At 39.6% G+C, this 23475-nt stretch overlaps 1 protein-coding gene across 3 annotated transcripts in view; it reads left to right on the top strand.

Annotated features, from left to right (window-relative positions):
* The window catches only part of LOC134211560 (helicase domino), a 46257-nt gene extending 24088 nt beyond the window's left edge, over positions 1 to 22169 (top strand). For 2 of the 3 annotated variants that reach the window (XM_062688543.1, XM_062688544.1), the window contains exons 15-17: positions 16181 to 17212; positions 18895 to 20628; positions 20696 to 22169. In XM_062688543.1, the coding sequence (XP_062544527.1) occupies positions 16181 to 17212; positions 18895 to 20628; positions 20696 to 21199 (3270 nt within the window). In that variant the 3' untranslated portion in view covers positions 21200 to 22169. The remainder of the gene's footprint in view (positions 1 to 16180; positions 17213 to 18894; positions 20629 to 20695) is intronic. The other variant, XM_062688545.1, reaches the window with a different exon arrangement.
* Positions 22170 to 23475: the final 1306 nt, after the last annotated feature.

The raw sequence follows: 23475 nt of genomic DNA, 5'->3' as shown, positions 1-23475 counted from the left end.
ATTTTGGTATGGGTTATGATATCATGAAAACAGTTTATTAATACTTATTTTTTATTTATTTTTATTCAAATTTTTAAAATATCGAACACTTTTGAATTATTATCAGCACAGTTTGAGTATAGTTTTGCTTTAATTTTATTTTCCGACAATGGAATGAAACAGTGAAATTTTTGGGTTCCTTGGATCGTTTTCGCGTTATTAAATTGCTCGCTGAGCTCTGAAGCCTTTATTTCGTACTCTTCAGTAGTAGTAAAACAAAATGATAATTTGGTTAAATCTTTTTCTTTTCTACGATTTGCCCAATCAAAAAGTTCTTTCGCAGTTTTAATTGGATGCTCACGTTCTTTGGCTAAACTTGCTCTTGTGGCCATGCGCATCACAAGGACCTTTGCCATGTGATGTAGCAAAAAAATGCCATTCTGCATCAATTCCGTACATTGATTTAAATTGACATAGGCTTGAAAAATTCTTACGATTTTTGTACTGCGACGCTGCTCCATCAGACATGAAATATATCTTTTTGACTTCTTTATGCTTATCAACGCGTAAAAAGTTAATCATTTTTTCAATGAACAAGTTTACGGATACTGAATCGTGTCTTAAATCTTCGGAAATTATAATAAAACTTAAGTGTTCAATTTGCGTACTTCCATTAAAATAAATAACGAATGGATGAATTGTAGCTTGTTGTACGTTCCAGTGATGGGACTGCACTTCATCTTGCAATACAAAGCTGTAATTTTCAGAAAAATCACATTTTGTAATGTATTTTTCGTATTTTTTAAAAAGCTGGATTGTTCTGTTTTAATGAAATCGTGAGGGATTAAACTTTCTAATTTCAAGCAAAAATATGACACAAACTCATCTACAGGTTTTACAATAGTTTCTATGTCACACCTATCCGTGGTCACCCATTGCTCAAATGATAACTGATCAATATATTTTTCTTCAAACTCAGCGAATAAAGTATTTTCCAATGATGAAGAATCTGGACAATCCGAACAAGATCGTAGATAGCAATTTGATGTTGTATTTTCACACAAAAGACTACCAGTTAACATTTTAATATCCTTTGTTAAATTGATTCTTTTCAAACTATGTAAAATAAGATTAATATTCTCATGGGTTGTGCACACACACATTATGTGTTCCTGAATTGGAAAGAAGCTTACATTGCCTTGGCCGAAGGCTTGCAAATGAGGAAAAACCTATTTTAATATTATCGTGAATTTCCTTGAAGCGTGTGTACGCTTCTTTCAAAGTCGTCATCATTAATCGTTTTTGGATTGCTTGACGCTTTCCATCTTTTTTTACTGATACATAATCTTTTTGACCAGTCATAGCTCGACTTACTTCATCATCTTCAAAATATTGAACTACTATTTCTTTTGTCTCATCTGTTAATGCAGTACTAGACCTAGTATTTTTGGTTGAAAGACAGTTATTCTTCAATTGTTTTGCCTCTTTTACTGTATTTCTATTGGTTTTGAACTCATCAATGGCATCCTGAATAGACCACGAACTTGGCAGCATCGACAAAATCAATAATTTTTCTTTCCTTGCCGCCACGGCATTCGAGAACCTTTCCTTCATATTTATAATTACCTCATCGTAGTCTGTATTTTCCACATCATCAGGTCCTAATTTGAAGAGGTTTCTTCGTACAGCTTCGTTTATTTCACGGTATTTTTTCTCCGGGTAATAAACGTAGTCCATCTTACTCCATTTAATCGGAGTCACTTTTATCCCAGCTATGCCCTCGTTAAAGCGTTCGATGTTGACCTTTTGGATACACTCATCTTCCGATTGATTTGTTGAAACAGATTTCGCTGATGGTACGGTGGCAAGGCTCTCAGCACTTAATACTTCTGGTAATTCCTCAGTTGTTGTCGATACATCTGGCAATTCCTCAGTTGCTGTCGTTTTCGAACTTCCTGCGCTCTGCTCAACCGATGATATACAGATTGCTCTTTTGTCAACGTTTAGACGGCAGGACGTGCAAATGCGTAAATTTGTATTCAATGTGGACATTGGAGCATAACCAGTCGCTTTCAGTTTATCTATGGTGCTTTCGGTGAGATTTCGTAACTCTTTTGAACACTTTTTTCCATCAAACGGCCTACAACAGTTGAGAAAGCGGCTACTCATGTTGTTCGTAATATTTCAATAAACAAAATCACTTTTAAGTTTTTACTGACTAGTTTGGTGTCATTTGCTTGACTGAAGTAAACAATTACTATACGCTCTTTACCATCCTTAGTAGTAGTAATTTTTGCTTTTTCGTGAGCATTGTCATGGTATGTACCTATCATGCATTTGTTGTTGTTGAAGATACCCGTTTCCTCCCGATCATAAAGTCTATTCTCTAAGAGGTATATTTTTGCAGGTAAACTATAGACGTACACGTGTATATAAATCTTTGATTTTGCAGCTTTTGTCTTAAAAATAACATTTCTGATATGTTTCTATCAACGTTATTATCAACAGGTTTCAACACTATTAAAAGAATTTTTCGCCAGTCACGTGCAATGAAAATTATGACACTATCAATACTTTTGATCACAACACTGGATCGTGTCTAAGTTTCTTATAGATGCTATGAATAATTAAATCAAAATATCATGAAAACAACTTGTTTAAATCACGTCCCTTAACAATAAAATCTGCATCAAACTGCAATTCTCGAAATAACTTACACAGAAAAAAAATTCTAAATGTGAAAATTGTGAAATGTTTGAAATGTCATAACTTTTTTGTTTATTAGTTTACCATCACCAAATTTTTATGGTAGATAGCTGATATAATGGACCGTTTTCCCTAAAAAAATTACGTTCGAAAAAAGATAGGGTTTTGAGATATTTGAGTTTTTGTGACAAAATGATATTTTAAAGGCAAAAAATTTTTTTTACTGTGCACATTTTCTTAAGAATCACCATTTAGTTGTCTAACTTTGCTGAAAAAATCATAACAATCAAACATTCCGTTTTTGCTGTGCAGCTTTTTAAATATTTTTGAACCATTTTCACATACACCCTTTTGAAAAGTTAGTCGTGACTCAATATGAAGATTTGATATCGAAAAATGACGATTTAGATGAAATTGAAAAACTGTGCAGAGTTTCAAATATTTTCGAAATGGTCGCTCAGGATCGACTGACATGCCCCCGTGGAATGCCTCTTCTGTCTCATTCGCAGGATGCCGTAGGGGCAGATCGGGGCTACCAAATGGCATAATGCCGTTTGGTGTAATGTAATTTGGCATAGCGAATTGAATAGTCAGGGCCATTTAGCAAAAAGACCATTTGGCATAACGACCGTTTGGCATAGACCGTTTGGTTTGTTGTTGTTTGTTGTTTCGTCCACGCACTGAATTTGTTTTTCATTTTTCACCGCGTAAAGTGTATTGTTTAACGTTGAATTTCGCATCGTACTGATCATTTCATCACTGTGTACCGCATCGAATTAAAGTTTTCATTGTTTTAACGTTAATTACCGCGATAAAACCCGTAAACATAATTGTTTATCGCAGTCCGCGGCGCGAGAAAAAGTGTTTAAACTCGTCACTGTCCGCTAATAGCACTTCACTCGGCAACCGTACCTACAACCACAAGTAGTCTGCTTCTGAAACAGTGTTCGGTCTGTGTGATTATTCGATACGCAGTCGTCTCGACTCTTCATTTGAAATCGGAAAGCAGAATGTCATTAGTTTGCAGTTCATGTGCCAGTGATATCGGAGAAATACAAGTGGAGTGCCAAGGCTTTTGTAAAGCTATCTTTCACCCCCGATGCTGTGGCATAGCAGCGGATATTTTCGAAGAAGTCGTGAAAAATAAACAACTATTTTGGATGTGCAACTCGTGCACTAAACTTATGGATGATGCCCGTTTTCGTAATACCACCCGTGCTGCCTATGAAATTGGAAAAGTACACGCTCTAAATTCTCACAGTGACATCTTGCAAAACCTTAAGCTGGAAATAATGGACGAGCTAAAATCAGAAATAAAAACAAATTTTGCAAGGCTGATCAACTCCAACTCGTTTACTCCTAAGTCCTCCAAGCAAGCCGATATCAATCCGGGATTCACCAGAAGTCGGAGACTTTTCACCACGATCGATGATGAAAATGCCAAACGTAAGCGTCCTCTAGTTCTAGGAACCGGAAGCACTCCCTCTCCGTCGATGGAAATCGCTACCGTTCCAACGGCTAGGCCTAAGTTTTGGTTGTACCTGTCACGAATCGCAAGGGATGTGTCTGTCGAACAGGTAGGCGTTTTAGCTAAAAAGCGTCTTGGGACTGAAGATGTGAAAGTTACTCGACTAGTTGCCAAAGGAAAGGACATCAGTACACTATCGTTTGTTTCCTTCAAAATCGGAATGGATTTCGAACTGAAAGCGAAAGCCCTGTCCTCATCTACATGGCCTAGAGGAGTGTTATTCAGAGAGTTCGTTGACGACAGAGTTGAAGAAAATTTCAACGACCCGCTGGATATTTCATCGGAGGAAGTTTTGCTGATGGAGTAAATTGTCTTCAATACCGGCATCACTTCCCGGGATGCATACCTGCCACAAGCCGTAAGGAAATCCCTATCTCTCTCATCGTAGTCGAGCCTCCCCAGCCAGCGATCTTCAGTCATCCCGGCCCTACGTTTGAGTTGGGAGACGGGATCTTCCGAGCCCCCGTTACAGGCAAGTATCGTAATCTTCCAAGCACTTCGTCTCCTGATTCATTCATCGCTTTCAGTCTGCCGCATACATCTACTCACCGGGTTTCGAAACAAACTTATGCTAACCGTACTGAGGAAATTTCCTTCGCCAATGCCTGCAGCTTGTCACCAGGACGCATAAGTGCCACAAGCACAGAGGAAGCCCCTAATCCACTCAACACAGTCGCGCCCTTCCTGCCTACGTTCATCAGCCGTCCTGGTCCTGTGTTTGGGATTGGAGACGGGGGCTTCCGCACTCCTCTCTTCGGCAAGTATCAACCATCAATGAACGCTTTTCTGTCTGAAAGTTCTCCGGTTTTTAGTGAAAACATGGCTGAATCCATTCTCCCGTCGGAACTGCCGATTAATAACACGTCTAGGATGCCAATAATCGACCGTTCACCGGGATGCACGCCTGCTAGCTCAATGGAAGCCCTCAATCCGCTCATTGCAGTCGAGCCAATCCTGCCAGCGCTCCGCAGTCATCCCGGTCCTGTAATTGAGTCTGGCACGGAGGGCTTCCAAACCGTTATTGCAGGCAAGTACAATATCGTCCCGAACAATTCTCTTCCGGTAACGTCTGTTACTTCCAGTATCCATCCAGTTGACGCTGATTCCAACCCCGAGCAGCCTGCTATATCATTCAACGTTTCTAACGATAGCCTACCGGTCAGAGGATCAATTTCGCCTAGTGAATTACCTGCTCATGCATTGCGCATCTACTATCAGAATGTGCGCGGGCTCCGTACTAAGGTGGACTCTTTCTTTCTGGCTGCTAGTGAATGTGACTACGACGTAATTGTTTTGACGGAAACTTGGCTAAACGAACAAATCCTCGGCTTACAGCTATTCGGTCCTAAGTTTGCTGTTTACCGTACAGATCGTAGTTCAGCTAACAGCACTAAGTCTCGCGGAGGAGGAGTTTTGATAGCAGTCTCAACACGCTGGAATAGCTACGTTGACTCTACATTGACAAGCATAGCATTGGAGCAGTTATGGATTAGAATTTCTACGACAGATCGATTGGTTAGCATAGGAGTATTATATCTACCTCCAGACCGGCGTAGCGACATAAATTGCATTCGGGATCACATGAACTCTTTAAGCTCTATTAGTTCCAACCTTGACTTCAATGACTTCGTCTTGCAACTAGGAGACTATAATCAACCGAACTTGGAATGGGTTGCATCGGAAGACGGGTTTATGCATGTGAACCCCCAATCTGTTTTGTCCACCAGTAGCTCCGCATTGGCCGATGGGTTTTCGTTTAATGGCTTGACTCAATGGAGTTTCTAACAGAAATGGACGGTTTCTGGATCTCGTCCTCGCCAACGATGCAGCTAAATCTACTAGCACCATCGAACCCCTCATCTCCCTTGATGCTGACCATCCTGCTCTGGACATAGTCGTCAACCTTCCGGGCCTGTTTACGTTCGACGATGCTTCTGACGTTCACCAAATGTACGACTACCGCCGAGCTGATTATGATAGTATTTGTGATGCTATCTCATGTATTGACTGGTCACCCATCGAGCTTGACCTCTGTGTAGATGATGCTGTTAATTATTTCACTCGCCAAATTCGTCGTATAATTGCGGAGCACGTGCCCCTGTGTCGTCCAAAGCCTAAGCCTCCCTGGTCAAACAGTCGTCTGCGTCGGCTAAAGCGAAGTAGGGCAAAAGCATTGCGACAGTACTGCAAGAATCGCACGCTGATTACGAAGCAGGAGTTCAACCGTTCCAGTACTGCATATCGTGTATACAATCGATTCCTTTATCGTCGTTACGTGCTTCGAACGCAAACATCACTCCGAAGAAATCCCAAAAGTTTTTGGTCGTTTGTTAACTCCAAACGAAAGGAAGTAGGTCTGCCTTCGTGCTTGCATCTGGGAGAAGAAACCGCCAGTTCAGAGCTGGAAAAGTGTAACTTGTTCGTTCAACATTTCCTGAGTACCTTCAATGCCACCAGGGCCACCGCCGATCAAATAGCTGTTGCAAATCAGTTCACGCCGAGAAATGTTTTGGATTTACATGCGTTTATAATCGATGAGCAGACCGTTCTGTCAGCCATCAGAAAATTGAAAAGCTCGTACACTGCCGGCCCGGATGGTATTCCGTCTTCTGTGCTCAAGAATTGTTCGAATTCGCTGGCTACCCACTTAGCCAGGATTTTCACACTGTCGCTCCAGGAGGGAAAGTTTCCTGATGAATGGAAGATGTCGCACATGTTTCCCGTTTACAAAAAAGGCGACAAAAGGAATGTACAAAATTACCGAGGCATCACATCCTTATGTTCTTGCTCCAAGGTATTCGAAATAATCATGAACGACGTTTTATTCAGTGCCAGTAAAGCGTACATATCTACAGCACAGCACGGCTTCTATCCAAAGCGCTCTGTAGAAACGAATTTAATAGAGTTTGTTTCGCTTTGTGTTCGTACCATGGACTCCGGTGGCCAAGTTGATGCAGTTTATACGGATTTAAAGCAGCGTTCGACCGCGTCGACCATGGAATATTGCTTGCAAAGTTAGAACAACTTGGAGTTAGTCGTCATCTAGTGTGCTGGTTCAAATCATATCTGTCTAACCGTTTGCTTTCTGTGAAAATCGGTTCTTCACAGTCTGAATACTTCTCCAATACTTCTGGTGTACCACAAGGAAGTAATCTGGGACCTCTCTTGTTCACGCTGTTCATCAACGAACTCTCTCGACTGCTACCTCCTGGTTGTCGTTTGTTTTATGCAGATGATGTTAAAATGTTTATGATTATCAACAGCATCGAGGATTGTGAAGAACTGCAGTCGCGTGTGGATAGAATGGCGAACTGGTGCACTGCTAATCTCCTGGCGCTCAGTATTCAAAATGTAATGCTATTTCCTTTTACCGGAAACACAAGCCGATAGTTTTTGATTATTGTATCTCTGGTACTACCCTTGAGAGAGTAAATAAGATTAAGGATTTAGGAGTCACACTGGATCAAGACATGACATTCAAGCCGCACTATAACGACATCATCGCAAAAGCTAATAGGCAACTCGGATTCATTTTCAAACTATCTGAAGACTTCCGGGACCCTCAATGCCTAAAATCTCTGTACTGCTCTCTAGTTCGTTCTATCCTTGAATTTTGTGCTGTAGTTTGGAGCCCTTATCATAGCATATGGATCTCAAGGCTAGAAACCGTGCAGCGTAGATTCGTGCGTTATGCACTCCGGCACCTACCATGGAGGAATCCCGCTCATCTTCCCGCATATGAGGATCGATGTAGACTACTTGGTATTGACACTCTTCAAATGAGAAGGAATAGATCGCAGGTTGCCTTCGTGGCCAGAATCGCGACTGGTGAAATTGACTCTCCGGAACTTCTGATGAGATTAAATATTTATGCTCCGGAACGAACAATGCGTCAACGAGATTTCCTGCACCTTTCTCCACGTAATCGAATGTATGGCATTAATGAACCTTTCCGTGCTGCTGCGGCTGCTTTTAACAGCATTTATAGGCTATTTGATTTTAACTTACCATTGACCACCTTTTTAAGAAGATTGTAATCGTTTAATGTATACTTGTTTAAAATTTACTATATTCATTAAGACCACTAAATGTCAGATGAATCTATACAATAAACATAAACATAAACATAATAATAAAATATAATGATTTTAGCGCGATTTGGCAAAATGACCATTTGGCACAAAAATTAAAAGAATTATAATCACTTTGGGGCCCTCCTTAACCGTGCGGTAAGACGCGCGGCTACAAAGCAAGACCATGCTGAGGGTGGCTGGTTTTGATTCCCAGTGCCGGTCTAGGCAATTTTTGGATTGGAAATTGTTTCGACTTCCCTGGGCATAAAAGTATCATCGTGTTAGCCTCATGATATTCGAATTAAAAAATGGTAACCTGGCTTAGAAACCTCACAGTTAATAACTGTGGAAGTGCAAAATGAACATTAAGCTGCGAGGCGGCTCTGTCCCAGTGGGGGAATGTAATGCCAATAAGAAGAAGATAATCACTAGGCAGACGCGTGCTGTATCAGAGCCATCTGTCTTATCCTGGGCATATTTGTGTTTTTAAGGAGTAATTTACTTTTTCGCTTAATTCCGGGTAAGTTCGTAATTTAAATGAAGAAAAAATTTACTAATTTGCCTTATTCCTGACAAATGTGATTTCTAAAGAAGTAGTCATTTACTCTTGTCATTTGACGGGCAAATGCGTGCTCCAAATGGAGGCATAATCTACTTATTAGAATTCTTCCAAGCGAATGCGAACGTTCTTTTGCGTTATAAGAAGAAATTGTGTTTTACAAGATGGAATCCCCTTCTCTTTTATTATTTCGATCGAACGCGTTGAAAAGAAATCATATACCTTTGCTTAATTTTTTTCCGGGCGATTGCGTTTTTTTGAATAATCAAATCGAGTCGAGTCATCAACTCCTTTTATTATCTTTCAGGAAAATCTGTACTTTTGAAGAAGGGGTCATCTATCCTTAGAGTAGAGTGGGGCAAGAGTACGCACTTAGTTTTCAATCGATCATGTGGCCCTTATGAAGCAAGCTTCTGCATATCAAATCAGTGTCGATTATTCATATACTCTTCCTTTATGTTACCCAGTGTAAAAAATATTGAAATTATTGAGATTCGTTTTAGTAGAACCCTTATTGCAAGACAAGTGAAAAACGCACTCTTACCCCACCGGTGGGGTAAAAGTGCGCATCGGGTGGGGTAAGAGTACGCATTTATCCAATCATGTGCTTTAAGTATATATTGACACAAATAAGAGTTAGTAACATTTAATTGATGTTTAATGAGCATATATTAGGGAATGTTTAAAGATTACGTAGCTCTTAAAGGGGGAGGGGATCCAAAAAATGTTCACTTTCATACGAAAAACCATTGTTTTTTTATATATACAAAAAACTACAGAGGTGAAAATATATATCAGGTTACGCGTGGCGTATACAAAGGCATTTTCCTTAAAGAAAGTCCACCAATCACGTAACGTAAAATTTGGATATTTCATCACCCCTACCCCTATCTTACACTATTTGTATGAATCCTCTAAAAATTATATGGATTTTCATACATCTCGCAACCCCTCCCAGCTAAACGTTGCGTAATTTATGAATGTTTCTTTTGATTAAATAAAATTATCATTTAGATGAAATTGTGTTTTCGTACTATGTTTTGTTGTACAACACGTCCTAATGCAATTTCATTATTTCGCTTCAGTGCTTTGTTCGCTAAGTCCTTTCTAACACCGAATTACTTCAACTTATCCTAAAAACTTGTGATAATTTCAAATTCTGTCCCGTTTTTCTTAGTTGTGGATCTTTACGCTTTGGAAGAAGTCTTATTTCGGCCAGAGATACGGGTTTGACATCATAACTTGAAGATTCATATGCGTACTCTTGCCCCACCGGTTCCTGCGTACTTTTACCCCACAGTCCCAAATATTATTCAAGTAATGGTTTTGACTTCTTGGAAAACCAACCGGATTGGTGTTCCGTACCATAAAGTACTCTATACAATAGGTTATCGAAACGGTATAATGTTCACCTGATTGAACGTATATATGGTAATGAAATAATAGTTGCGGAAATCCAATTATTTTTAGCAAAATGACCAAAAAGTTATCTAACTCCATATCTACCTTGTTGTTTATTCAAATCGTTTACAATTACACATGATAATAGTTGGCCAGAATATCTGTCAAACTGATGCAGTGCTGCTAGTTTACCTTTTTTTATTACTTCAAAAAATTGAAAACGTACTCTTACCCCACGCGCACTCTTGCCCCACTCTACTCTATGCTTTTTTTCCGGGCGAATGCATACTCAGAGATGTCCTACACAGTTGGCAGAAAATATGCTCTTTTATTTTTCACAAGCGAATACACCGCCGTGTGTGTTGCCAGTGTTTCAAGAGCATCAATTTACTCTCAGATTTAAAACAGAATGCATTGGTTTCATCCTTATTTTAGGGATTTTTACAAATCTCAATTTTTATAAATCTCAGCATGCAAGATTTATTCTGGGATTCTGGTAACTGTCAATCTAAGTGCTTCTCAACCTTTAATCGCTGGATAAAATTAGATAACGCCTGATCAACAACACAGAGGTTGCATTCGCTTGTTCTAATCAACATTCCAATAATAATTTAAGAAGGATGCGTTGAATTTGGTTATAGATCTACAGAAATTCGCCAATTTAAGGTTTTAACTTCCAACATTTAAATAGGTTTATGAAGTCTTTCATTTGTCTCAATAATAGAAAACGTTCAAGTGAATCAGCAAAGGACTGGCAATCTGATTATTGAAGAACACAGAATATATGAAACGTTTGTTCTATTTCGGCTTTCTCGTATATTTAGATTTATTAATAAATTTAATTTATTTGATATTATGAAATCATGAGGAATAGCAATGGGAAAGATTTTAGATAGACAATTTCAGAGTATTTTGAAAAAAATAATGGGATCTTGTTGTTAATGCTTCCAGTTGTTTTTTGGTGCAGGGAGATCTACAGTAATATCCTGATTTTATCACCCCCTGGTGAATTTTGGGGTGATAAAACAGGGTATGTGACAAAATTGGAAAAAAAATATTTTCATTTTTTTTAATTCATTCCACAAATATGAATAATTTTATGCCCTGGAGAGGTCAAATGCATGAACGGTACCCGTTATTTCTTATCGAAATTGCTTACAGAATATTTCCCAGGTACTCAGAAGTCGTTCGTAATAAACTACAGGTGGTGAAATTTATTTCATGAAAATAAATGTTGTTTTTGGTATTATTTACGAAAATAAAAAGAATGACAAAATTTTTTGGGGTGACAAAATCGGGTCGAAAACGTGACAAAATCGGGACGTGATAAAATCGGGTCGAAAACGTGATAAAATCGGGGGTAGACAAAATCGGGGAGTGACAAAATCGGGTCAACACTGTATAGCCAAACTGTTCCATGACATTACTGTTTTGAGAACTGCACTCGCTTGAGGGCTAGTTTTTGACTGGCTGGAGATTTGTGATTGTTCTGTATAACGCTCAAACCAATAACCAATAATTAAGTCTAAAAATTGTACAGCACAAAATGAGTTATAACACTGTATCAGACCAGGACTAATACCTTAAATATTTGGGAGCACGTGGATGCGGCTTGTCCTTATTTTGAAAGGAAAAACAAAATTTAAAGTTAATGAATATTAGATGAAGTGGAAGAAAACTATCAAACTATCTTTTTTACAAGGTCATAGGTAGAACAACAATGACGTTGAAATCACTCGGAAGACTACATTTCCCACAGATAAGGCTAGAGGACAAGGATTGAATCTGAGGATTCAATCATCCCTTGTGATTTATAGAAAAGCAATGCTTGACAGGATTGGGATCAATTACGGGAGTAAGATTAGTTTCGATATCATTTTTTGAATCCCAGCAGCTCCTAGAGTGAGATTTTTTGAAGACTGTGACACGCCGGTGTATTTGCTGTGCGCGCTCTTTTGTTGCTCCGGCGTGTATTATTTTGACATATCGAAGTGACACTTAGAATACTCAAATATCCATCTATTAGTTGCGCTCACTGAATGAATTTTATTTGATTGTTGAAAATTGTGAAAAATAAAAAAGGCGGATTTTTACCAACTGTGTAGGACATCTCTGTGTATACTTTTAACTAAAAGATATTTTAGTTACTAGATAAAGATTGTCGCTGTCCGGAACATCTTTTGCTGGCGAGGATAGGGGAGCTAAATGTCAAAGAAGGAAAATCCATACGATTTGACAGCTTGGTACCCAACATGTTCCGGACAGCAGAACAAAGGGAACCGAAGCGACAATCTTTATCTAGTAACTAAAATATCTTTTTTTAACTATATGGAGATGAGCCAGCCTCGGGCTGAAAGTCTCCCTAATAAAGACATAAAAAAAAATACTTTTAACTAAGTGGTCATTCTCTCTTTTGCCTTATTCCGGGTAAATGCGTACTTAAAAAAATGGGTAATCTAGTATTTTGCCATACTCTGGGCAAATGCGTATTTTTAAACAAAAAGTCGTCTGTTTTATGCCTTATTCCGGGAAAAAAGCGTACTTCTACAGAAGGGGTCATCTACTCTTTTGCCTTATTTCGGACAAATACATACTTTTCAAGTTTTAAATAAAGAATTATCTATTATTTTAAGGAAATCAAACACTTAGCCCAACTTCGAACAATTGCGTACTTTTGAAAAAGGGGTCATATACTATTTGCCTTATTCCGGGCAACTACATACAACAGCAGAATTGTTCGGTAAATATTTCACCAAATTTTCTGCGATTTTTCCTTTGTTTAACTGTCAAAACCATCGAAAATCTGTAAAATTATTCACCGAACCGTTCTGCCACAGAGAAACAGACGTCTCATTTAACACATGTTCCATTGTTCACCTTTTGCCTTTCTCGTATACTAAGTATACGTAAAGGCTATATGTTCACTCCAAAAACAAACTTTTTATAGAAGGCTCGGAGACCCATAGTGTTATATACCAATCGACTCAGCTCGACGAATTGAGGCGATGTCTGTGTGTGTGTGTGTGCGTGTGTGTGTGTGTGTATGTGTGTGTGAATGTGCGCACCAAAAGAGCAAAAAGTTTAGCTCACTTTTTTGCACTTACCCTCAACCAATTTACTCGCAACAAGCATTCGACGCAGTATACTGCCCCATTATTTCCTATTGAAAATTGGCCGATTCGGACTATGGGCTTAGAAGTTATGGCCAAAATACTTTTCCTCATAAAAAAGCGCGTAAAAAAGTCTAGCTCACTTTTAATGCACTTACCCTAAACGGATTCCCTCACAACAGGCTGCGTTCGACGCAGTATCTTGCTCCATTGTTTCCTATTGAAAATTGGACGGATCGGACAATGGGCTTGGTAGTTATGGCCAAAATACTTTTTCTCATAAAAAAGCGCGTGAAAAAGTCTAGCTCACTTTTAATGCACTTACCCTGAACCGATTTCCTCGCAACAGGTTGCATTAGACGCAGAATCTTGTCTCATTATTTCCTATTGAAAATTGGCCCAAACGGACGATGGGCTTAGAAGTAATGCCCAAAATACTATTTTTTTTACCGCACGAGAAAGGCATCATCACCGCTAGGTGGATTAATCTGGTTTTTAACGGTTGATTCAATTTGTTGTAGGTGGTCAATCGGCCACCGATGTCGCTTCCATCGATTTTGCTTGTGTTTGACGTTTGCGCACTACCGCCATCTGGTAGGCGCTTGGCCACATACAGTGATTTTAGCAATGGGTGTTAATTTTTTCCCTGACGATGATTTTGATTGCATTTTGTTCAAAGTGAGACGTAGATTGTACAACATTTCGCGGTAAAACATTCCGCGGTTAACCATTTCGCGGTGTACCAGTTCGCGGTCTACCACTTTGCGTTTAGTATCATATCGCGGTATAACATTTCGCGGTTTATATTATTTGGCGGTATACCATTCCGCGGTTAGTACTATTCCGCGGTCAATACCAATTTGCAGGTTTAATTTTACTGATGTTACAAGTAGTTCAATAATGTGTTCTTTAGCTGTGTAAAGCCGCAAAATTCACCTAATTACTATATAAAGCGAATAATCATTGAGTTTACACCAGACTCATATAAATTCAAATCCCAACAAAAAAATGTTTTGAAGCAAAACATACTTTTAAATACGACTACCGCCACCGCATCGGGGGTGACAATGGGTCTGGGGGTGAGAATGGGTCATCGCTTTCACCGGCAGTCAGGAGGTCGAAGAGCAAAATCGTCTAAAAAGGTCTCTTATATTTTAATCTACTTGCCCTCAGATGCATTTAATCCAATCTACAAGCATTGAAACAGTGACCCATTCTCACCCTCATTTGACCCATTGTTACCCCCGATGACGGTATGTAAAGATTGCGAAACAACACACTTTGCCTTATACCGGGCAAATACAAACATTTGAAGAAAGCAAAACAACACACTTTGCTTTATACTGGGCAAATGCAAATATTTAAAGAAGGCAAAACATCACAATTTGCCTTATACCGGGCAAATGAGAACATTTAAAGAAGACGAAACAACACATATTGTCTTATACCGGGAAAATGCGAACATTTGAAGAAGACAGCACATGATATTTAGAAATAATATATACCGCGAAACGGATTACCGCCAAATTGTATGAACCGCGAAACAGATTACCGCCAAATGATGCAGACCGCGAAATGGTTTACCGCGGAATGTTTTACCGCGAAATGTCGGACAACCGTGTATATTCATACAATTTTCTCTGGACCTTCACTAAGACGTACTGCATCCAAAAGCTTAGAAAGGTTACGATGCGGCCACGATATTGCAGAATAGTTGATGCATAATTTGCGCAGATATCAGACTCGATTGATCCCGGGGGTCTTGATGGATTTCATCTTTCATGCTTCGGATGACTTCGGAGTTGGCTTATGCCGTGATGTTGATGGTTAGTGGGACATCCAATTTGGAAAAGCTGCTCGAAGTGCCCAGACCGATGTTTTAGCTCATTTGTTTTGGTTCGATAAGTAACTTCCCTGTTGCGTCTTTTACTGGCATCAGGTTTATCCTTACTCAATACATGCATCGTGAGATATAGTCGAGGAGGCGAATATCGTAGCAGCAGCGTTTAACTTCCTTCTGTAGAGCAGTATTATTTTAACATTGAAGTATTTACAGTAAAGGGCTAGCGACAATGAGAATTGACGCACACCGGTTCGCCCGAGCGCAATTTATTTTTTCTGGGAATAAATTCCTATTTTTTCTTAAAATTTCTCCAAGAAGCTATCTTTCTCTTCGTCATACGTCTTATCGCTGAGTTACGGAAGGCCTTTTGGCATATATAAAGCAACGAAGCTTGTAGGTCTGGTCGGTCGAAGGCAAGAGGATAACTTATTATAGAGAAAGAGTAATTGACGGACATTTTAAACCCAGCAGATCAAACGACCGGCCTCTGCCTTTAGTGATTCCGCCTTTCGAATTCTACCTCATGTGCTTTGCGCATCTCGTATGGTACCCAATAAATTCGAATAAAAAGGCTACAATTGCTACAATTTTATTATCATAGCACGTCAAAATGTATATATCCAACAAAATCAACATAAAACAGCACTGAACATAAAAGCAAAACTCGGAGCCGCTTTGCGATTTGAGCATACCTTATTTTGTAAAAAACATTGTTTTATGGATTCCGTATGAAGCAAGCACTCTTCCCAAAACTGCTACCCTTATCGGATATAGGAAAGTTTATTCTGCCGGATACATACCGTCTGCGTTAAAAGGAATTTTCCTTTCAATGTTTATTTGTTTTTGTGTACCTAAATGTTTTTTTAATTGTTTCCCTTTCCTTTATTTCTGGACGACATAGATTTCAAAGCAGAAAGTAGTTAAAACACAAAGTGTAATGATTTTTTTCTTCTCAATATCCTCTTCATGTAATAACCGTAGATGTGGTGCCCACCAACGCCGCCGCAAGATGATAACGATATTTATGTGGATCATGCTCTTGGGTTTCTGTACGAAACGGAAATTATTCCGGAATCCCAACTGCCATCGGTTTACGTGAAGAAGGAATACAAACGAAGCCGATCTGAAGCTGGTTTCTTCTCCGATGGTCGTCGTCCGGTCAAGATTCGGAAAGAGGATACCTACTATGCACCACGGTCCCTCTTCGATCGTCCTTCACCGCATCAGGCAAAACTACGCAAAGATTACAAGCTACAAAGATACAAAGGTATTATTAAGCCCTTCCCAATGGTCGGTTTGAAGCAGACGCCGGTCGTCAAGCAACAAATTGAACCGGAAGGTATGCCGGAATGGATGATTCATGAAGACATGGCCATGCTCAACGTTATTCAGAACCTACAAGGGCTGCCGTTGAATCTGATGCTAGTTTCTCCTGGTCATACACCCAATTGGGATTTGGTTGCAGACATTGTGAATCAAAGTTCACGAACCTATAGGCTTCCGAAGCAGTGTCGTTACCGATACGAAGCAGTTATCATCCCTCGGGAGGAAGGAAAGTTACTCGAAAGTCCGAAGAAGCAGAAGAAGAATAAGAATCCACTGAAATCGACTCCTCCGAAAGGAATGCGCGCAATGCGAACTGCTCAACTTTTCACGGGCGATGGCAATAACTCATTCATCAAGCTATCAAACGTTAAGTTTGAAAACATCAAACTGGCGTTCAGTAAGAAAGCTCCGCATGCAAAACAGGTGACGGCCAACCCGCAAATGAAAAATCCGAAACACGCAGCAGTGTTGGCGGAATATGGCATCACTGCTTATGATACACCACTGACACCGGTGGAGATTGCAACGCGCCGAGCCGAGAGGATATCCAAGGAGAAGCAGAAGAGTGCCGTGATGATGCAAGGTCAGGAACAACAACAGCAGCAGCTCGCACAGCAACAACAGCAGCAGCAACAACAAATACAGCAACAGCACCAAAGCCAAGTACAAGCAGTTCAACAAGTTCAGGTTTGGTATATCTATAAAGCATTGCCTTGAACAATTTTTTCCACTTATTTTTCTGACGGTATCAGATCAGTAGAGCAATACACATGTATGTGTGGTCAAAGAAATTTGAAGGGACGATATCTGCCGCTAACCGCAAGTCAGACTTATCTGTATATGGCGCCCATATACAGATAAGTCTGACTTGCGGTTAGCGGCAGATATGCCCACTTATTACTCTTGTTCTTTTGTGATAAAAAAGTATTCAAAGAAACTTGTCTTGTTTGTCAATTTAGTATTCTGATATTTGTGATATTTGTGTTATATTTTCCTCGTAGTAGGGTATCTGTTCCCATATTAATAACGGCCCGTATATCAATCGCAACCGTCGATAAACCAAATAAAAAATCAATTTAATTACACTTTCACACATCGTATGTACACAATAATGGATGGAACACATTCTCGAATGTTTGGAATATTATTCGAGATTTTGTTTGAGTATGTTTCAATGCACAAGAATCAAATTGTTAAAAGATAAAATTATAAAGCACTTTTATTTTCATTTTCCTATCTCTGAACTGTTGATTTGATGCACTGCTCGATTGCTACTAGCAGATTCATCTGTTTTCACGCCGTTGTTTTCCACTCAATTTCAAGCTAACACAAATGAATCCTTTCAAAATTCACTTCACAACATATAAAGCACATCACATTTTCACTATAAATATAATTATATTTGAAAAACCAACGCGATTTCCTATAGTTTGATATAGGTTTATTTCGAACAACGTCCAAATTATCCTTGTCCGTATTCCAAACTGTTTACATGGCTTGCAGTACTCTCAAGGGTTGCCGACCTAGATTTTTATTTCAAAAATGCTTGAATGAACTTTCATTGTGAAATTCAACTCTTATGTTTGTAAAATAAGGTAAATCGAAAAGATAATCTATGACAAACATAAAATTAAGCTGATAAGTTGAAAAACTACAACAAAAACTGCAATTTTGTAATTATATTGCAATTCAAATACAAAACATTGAAGAATTCGGCATCACTGCAATAATATCGTTACGTATACACACAAGTAATAGTGTGCGTATTTTGTGTTGGAAACAGTATTATTGTTATAGGTACAAGCATAGGATTAACTGTTTTTGAGTGTTATTGAAATAGGTACATGGCGGTGATGATGTTTTTTAGCTAAATACTTCTATAATGTGATAATAATTTCATTTTTTTAGTTACCATATTGTTTTCAATCAAAAATTACGTCAGCCGAGCATAATTATTCTCATGTTTCTTGATTATTGGGTGAGAAATCAATGCATTTCATATGCCCATTGCCTTATTGTTATTGATATAGGAACAGATACCCTAGTATTATATGCAAGGTCAGTATTGTTGACTCTACGGGAAACATTAATATAGCGAATTACGGATGTCTGAAGCATACCTCTATCAAATTCAAAATATATTCTCAAATCCCAGTGATCTTCAGATAACAGCTGATTTTAGCAATGCCCATAACGGAGTACCCATTATGTTATGATGAACTTCAAGCTACATAAACTGACCAAGAAACGCAAGCGCTCCTGATGAAATTTCTGAAGTAGATTTCAACTGAAAACAAAAATGGAAACATGTTCAAGGCACTCTTAAAATTTTCTCCACAATGAAAACGTTTTCGTTTTATTTTATGCAGCAAGTTGTCCAATCACAGGCACATGTCATCCAGCAGCAAGTATCGCAACAAATTCAAATCCAACCACACGCTCAACAGCATATTGCAACGGCAGGGACCGGTGGTCAAGTTCAGCAAGCAACGATCGTCGTTTGTGCTGTGGGAACCAGTGCCACTCCGACCGTGGCAACACTTGTGCAATCCCCATCAATACAGGCCGGACGCGCTCAACCTGTGGTGAATATATGCCCCAGCCCGAATCAGCAGCAAATTGTGAAGGCAATAGTCGCCAGCCCTTCAAATCAGAACATTATCACTCAGCAGATAGCCGTTGCGCAAAGTAATCCACAGCAGCAAGTTTCGGTAGTGCTCACTACCCCTGTAACGACCATGTCGGCTAACCAGGTTCAACTTTCCCAGCCACAAATTGTGTCAATCCATCAGTCCTCTCCACAGATCATTCAAAGTAGTCCCGCTGTGACGCAAGCTACAAATTCTATTGTTCAGACTTTGGCCACTCAATCGTTACCCCAGGTTGTGTCTGTTGCCCAGCTGGCAACTGTCGGTACAGTCATGACAACGGGAAGTTCATTACAACAATCTCAGGTTGCGACATTAACAACATCTGCTTTGCGAGCCCAGAGAATTGTTGCGCCGCCTGGAACTCTACAAGAAGTGGTCCTTCATCAGCGATCTGGATCTCAGAGCCCCACGGTTGTCAGTGTCAGTGGCTTGGGGCAAGGCCTAACGCAAGCTCAGCTGCAGACGGCACAACTTCGTTTGTCGATGGCTGGTCAGCAAGTCTCTGGAGTCGTTGCCAAGGGCATTTCCGTGGGAACCGTTACGAGTGCGGGAAAACCGATCAACACATCCCAAATACAATTCTACCGACAGCAACCCATTAGACAACAGCTGAAGGTTTTGCATCCGAGCGCAGCACAAGGAGGAACAACGGTTCTTCAACAGGCTGGAGGTCAACCGACTTTGGTAAGTCCTGCCATAATTCAGGGCAATATCATCCAAACAGGTACGGTAGGGCAAGCAGTACAAGTACAATCAGCCGGACAGAAAGTGTCAGTCGCCACGGTTAGTACTAGTTCCGCAGCGGCTGTTACTACAACACATGCAGGAACAATAGCCACAGTCCAGGTTGCCCCTGGGCAACAAAGAACTCAGTTCATTAAGCAGGTTGGAACGAAGCAGATGATAACTCGGCCGGTTACTGAAGGTGAGATGCAAATGATGATGAAACGACAAATTATCAGTCAACAGCACAAGCAGCAACTTATGCCCCAAACACAGATTTTTGCTCCTGCCAATTTGCAAGTCCAGCAGGCTGGAACTTCCGGCCAGCAAATTGCAACACTTGTTAAAACTTCTTCGGGAACGGTAGCAGCTACTGGAATGACGTTGTCTCAGGTGAAACCTGGCCAGCTGAAAACAATAAGCAATCCAAGTCAGGTTCGACAAATTCATCTTCAACAGCAAATCATTGCTGCCCAGCGTAAAACTGGAAAAATGACTCAGATCACGCAGGTGGCCGGAAAAAGTGGTCAACCAACGCAGCTTTTCGTGCAAGGTCCTAAGAATCTACCTGCAGGAACTGTTACTGTTCAACAGATACAGCAAGTTATCCGACATGCGCAGCCTGCATCTCTTGCCGCTGGTGGACAAATCGTGCTGGGTAAAAACAGTGTCGGACGGGTCATTCCGGTGTCAGTGTCACAACAGGCCAACCAACGGCAGACCATTCAAGTGAGTTATTGATTACGGTTAAGTCATAGACATTAAGAACACATACATTTACCATCAACTATTTCAGGTTGTGACCGCAACTTCGGCTGCCCAAGCAATTGCAGCTGGCAACATCCGAGCCCATGTTCCCACTCAGAACATCGGGACCATTAAGGTGGCCGCCGGAGCTACTCCAGCTCAACAGCAGCAGGCTATTCTGACTGCATTGCAGAATCAGCAGCGCCAAAACGCAAGTCCAGTGCGATTGCAAACGTCTAGTGGATCATTAGTGGCCGTAACGGTTCAGCAACCTCAAGCGATGGCATCCGCTACTAGTGCAGCCGAGCTGCAGCAACAGACGCAACAGGTTGTTTCAGCTGGCACATCTCAGACGCAACAAACGCAAACCGCCACTCAAGTACTGCAAATCCAAGCTCAGCCGCAACAGATAATTACGACTGCAACTGGTGACGGATCAAATGTAGGCGTTGTGCAAGCGCAACAAGTACAAGTGCAACAAGCGCAATCTTCTGTTACTGTTCAGCAGCAGGTGAGTATGATTAAGAAAAAACAATCTCCCAGTGGGAAGTAGGGGAGAGGTAAATGTTCGATTTTTGTGTGCATTGTTCGTGACTAAAAGTGTATGTTTTTGTATTGAGGAACTTGTAGATGTGATACTATTCTATCTGGTTCATCATTATGAGTGTAATGTTCAAAAGTTCTTGAAACCAATTGGAATTAAATGAAATCAGCAAAATTTTTTGAAGAGTTCCTCAACACCAGGATAAAAATGTAATCTTGTGTAAGTTTTAAACTTGCTCCTCAATGAACCTAATGCCGTATCTTGGTTTGATACTTTCTTTCTAGCCTAAGTAAAACGTCTCTCAGTCATTGATGGATAACGTACTTCTAACCAACGGTCGCAATTTTACACATATGTACTCACATTCAAATGCTATTCACTTCAATGAAAGTTGTTGGTTTTATGTAATAACTGAAGCTAGTTTATCACTCGTGTTGGTTTTATGTTAAGAACATAAATCCGAAGGATTCATGCAAAGTAGAACAATGAAATTAAATTTGTTAAATAAAGGCTATGATTTTTTCTTATTTGCATGATATCCTTATCATATTAAAAAAAAAAAATTATAAATCCATGTCATTCCTACGTAGGATTGAAAAACAAACCCAAATTTAACATAATTGCTTTTGGTCACTGAATCTCACCCTTAACCATTGGAATAAAATCTAAAATTGTGGCATCAGATTCTAGATCAGGATAGTCCTGAAATGAAAAACATAAATAGACTGTTATATTATTGAAGGCAGTTTACTCACTGCGTTATAAATAATCGAACTAATGTTTCTTTTTGCGAAGCTTCCATACATGGGTACTAGTTTTAAATAAATTAGGGTTAGAAGTGAGCTTCAGGTACATTCATAGCGATATCGTTGCTCTTGTAAATGGTTTATTTAAATATTTAATCTCCGACTTGTGTAATATATGAAAGTATTATTAGAAAATATTCACTTGAAATATAAGTTAAAATCTACTGAATAAATTACCGCTGTTATCTTTTTTTGAAACATTCCGAAATTCTAAATCTACGTCAAATTGTCGGTAGGTACCTCCCATTTTTGAATTACACGACCGTTGCACTTGGAAAACAACACATCTTGAGCCATTAGTGGTGAAGAAAAGGTACGAGGTTACCGTTAGGCTAAGGAAGGTTTTTTCTTATTCTTCTTCAATGGTTCTACATTTCAGCTGGAAGAACTTCGCCTTTCAACTTAGTGTTCTATTAGCATTTCCTCGGTTATCAATATTGAAAGCTTTTCTATGCCCGCCATTGCATGAGTAAGTATCTTATGTGGCAAGCATAATGGATACACTATGCCCAGGGTGTCGAGAATGTTTTTATACCAAAAACATCGTAGACCGTAACGAGAATCGAACTCGCCATCTCCGGGTTGGCAATCCTATGCCTTTGCACGCAAAGCTACTGGTCCTATCATTGTATCCTAGTACCGTGATGTGCCTAGTATGAAGTACCGTGATGTGCCCTAATTTCGGGCGCGCCCTAACTTCGCGCATTATAAAATCATTTATTTTTTTTTCAATTTTAGGTACCAGTCAAAATTGAAAAATCTGGAGGATTACAAAATATCATTGTTGTTGAATGTTTTTCACGAAAGAATTTAAAAAACAAACTTGGCTTAGTACACCAAATAAAATTATTTCAATTTGGTCCTCCCATCGACCGCCACATTTACTTAGCACAGAGACGAAGAAAATGACCCAAGTTAACAAATGATTTTACTGTACAAAACTGACTACTTTTTGGAAATATTTGTATCCATTATGCTCTGTTGGATATGTTTATTCGTCATTACTATTGAAAAGTGGGAAATTTTAATTTTGTGTTTATTTAGACTTTCGCTTTGTGCGCGAAATTAGGCACATGAGAGTAATTAGGGTGCCTAATTTCGTTTATAAAATCGTTGATTTCGGAATGGTAGTCCGAAGCACCTTCTTTCCCCGCAAAAATATCCACAAGGCCACATGGAGATCACCTAACCAAGAAACGGAAAACCAAATCGATCACGTTCTAATCAACGGTAAATTCTTCTCCGACATCACGAATGTCCGCACTTACCGCAGTGCGAATATTGAATCCGACCACTATGTTACGTCCAATCAAAACATTACTCCACTTCGAGTATACAGTCCACCCATACAGACATTTGTAGTCACCCTCACACACAAACACACACACATTATATACACCATTTTTGTAAGAACAATTTTTATGTTAGAATAAAGTAAGCTTTCAACCCGTACGGACGCAAGAAATTTTCTTTGGTTCC

This window comes from Armigeres subalbatus, chromosome 2, assembly GCF_024139115.2.
Source record: "Armigeres subalbatus isolate Guangzhou_Male chromosome 2, GZ_Asu_2, whole genome shotgun sequence".
NCBI classification, from domain to species: Eukaryota; Metazoa; Arthropoda; class Insecta; order Diptera; family Culicidae; genus Armigeres; species Armigeres subalbatus.
The sequence above is the reverse complement of the archived record's forward strand: the minus strand, read 5'-3'. Positions and strand labels throughout refer to the sequence as shown.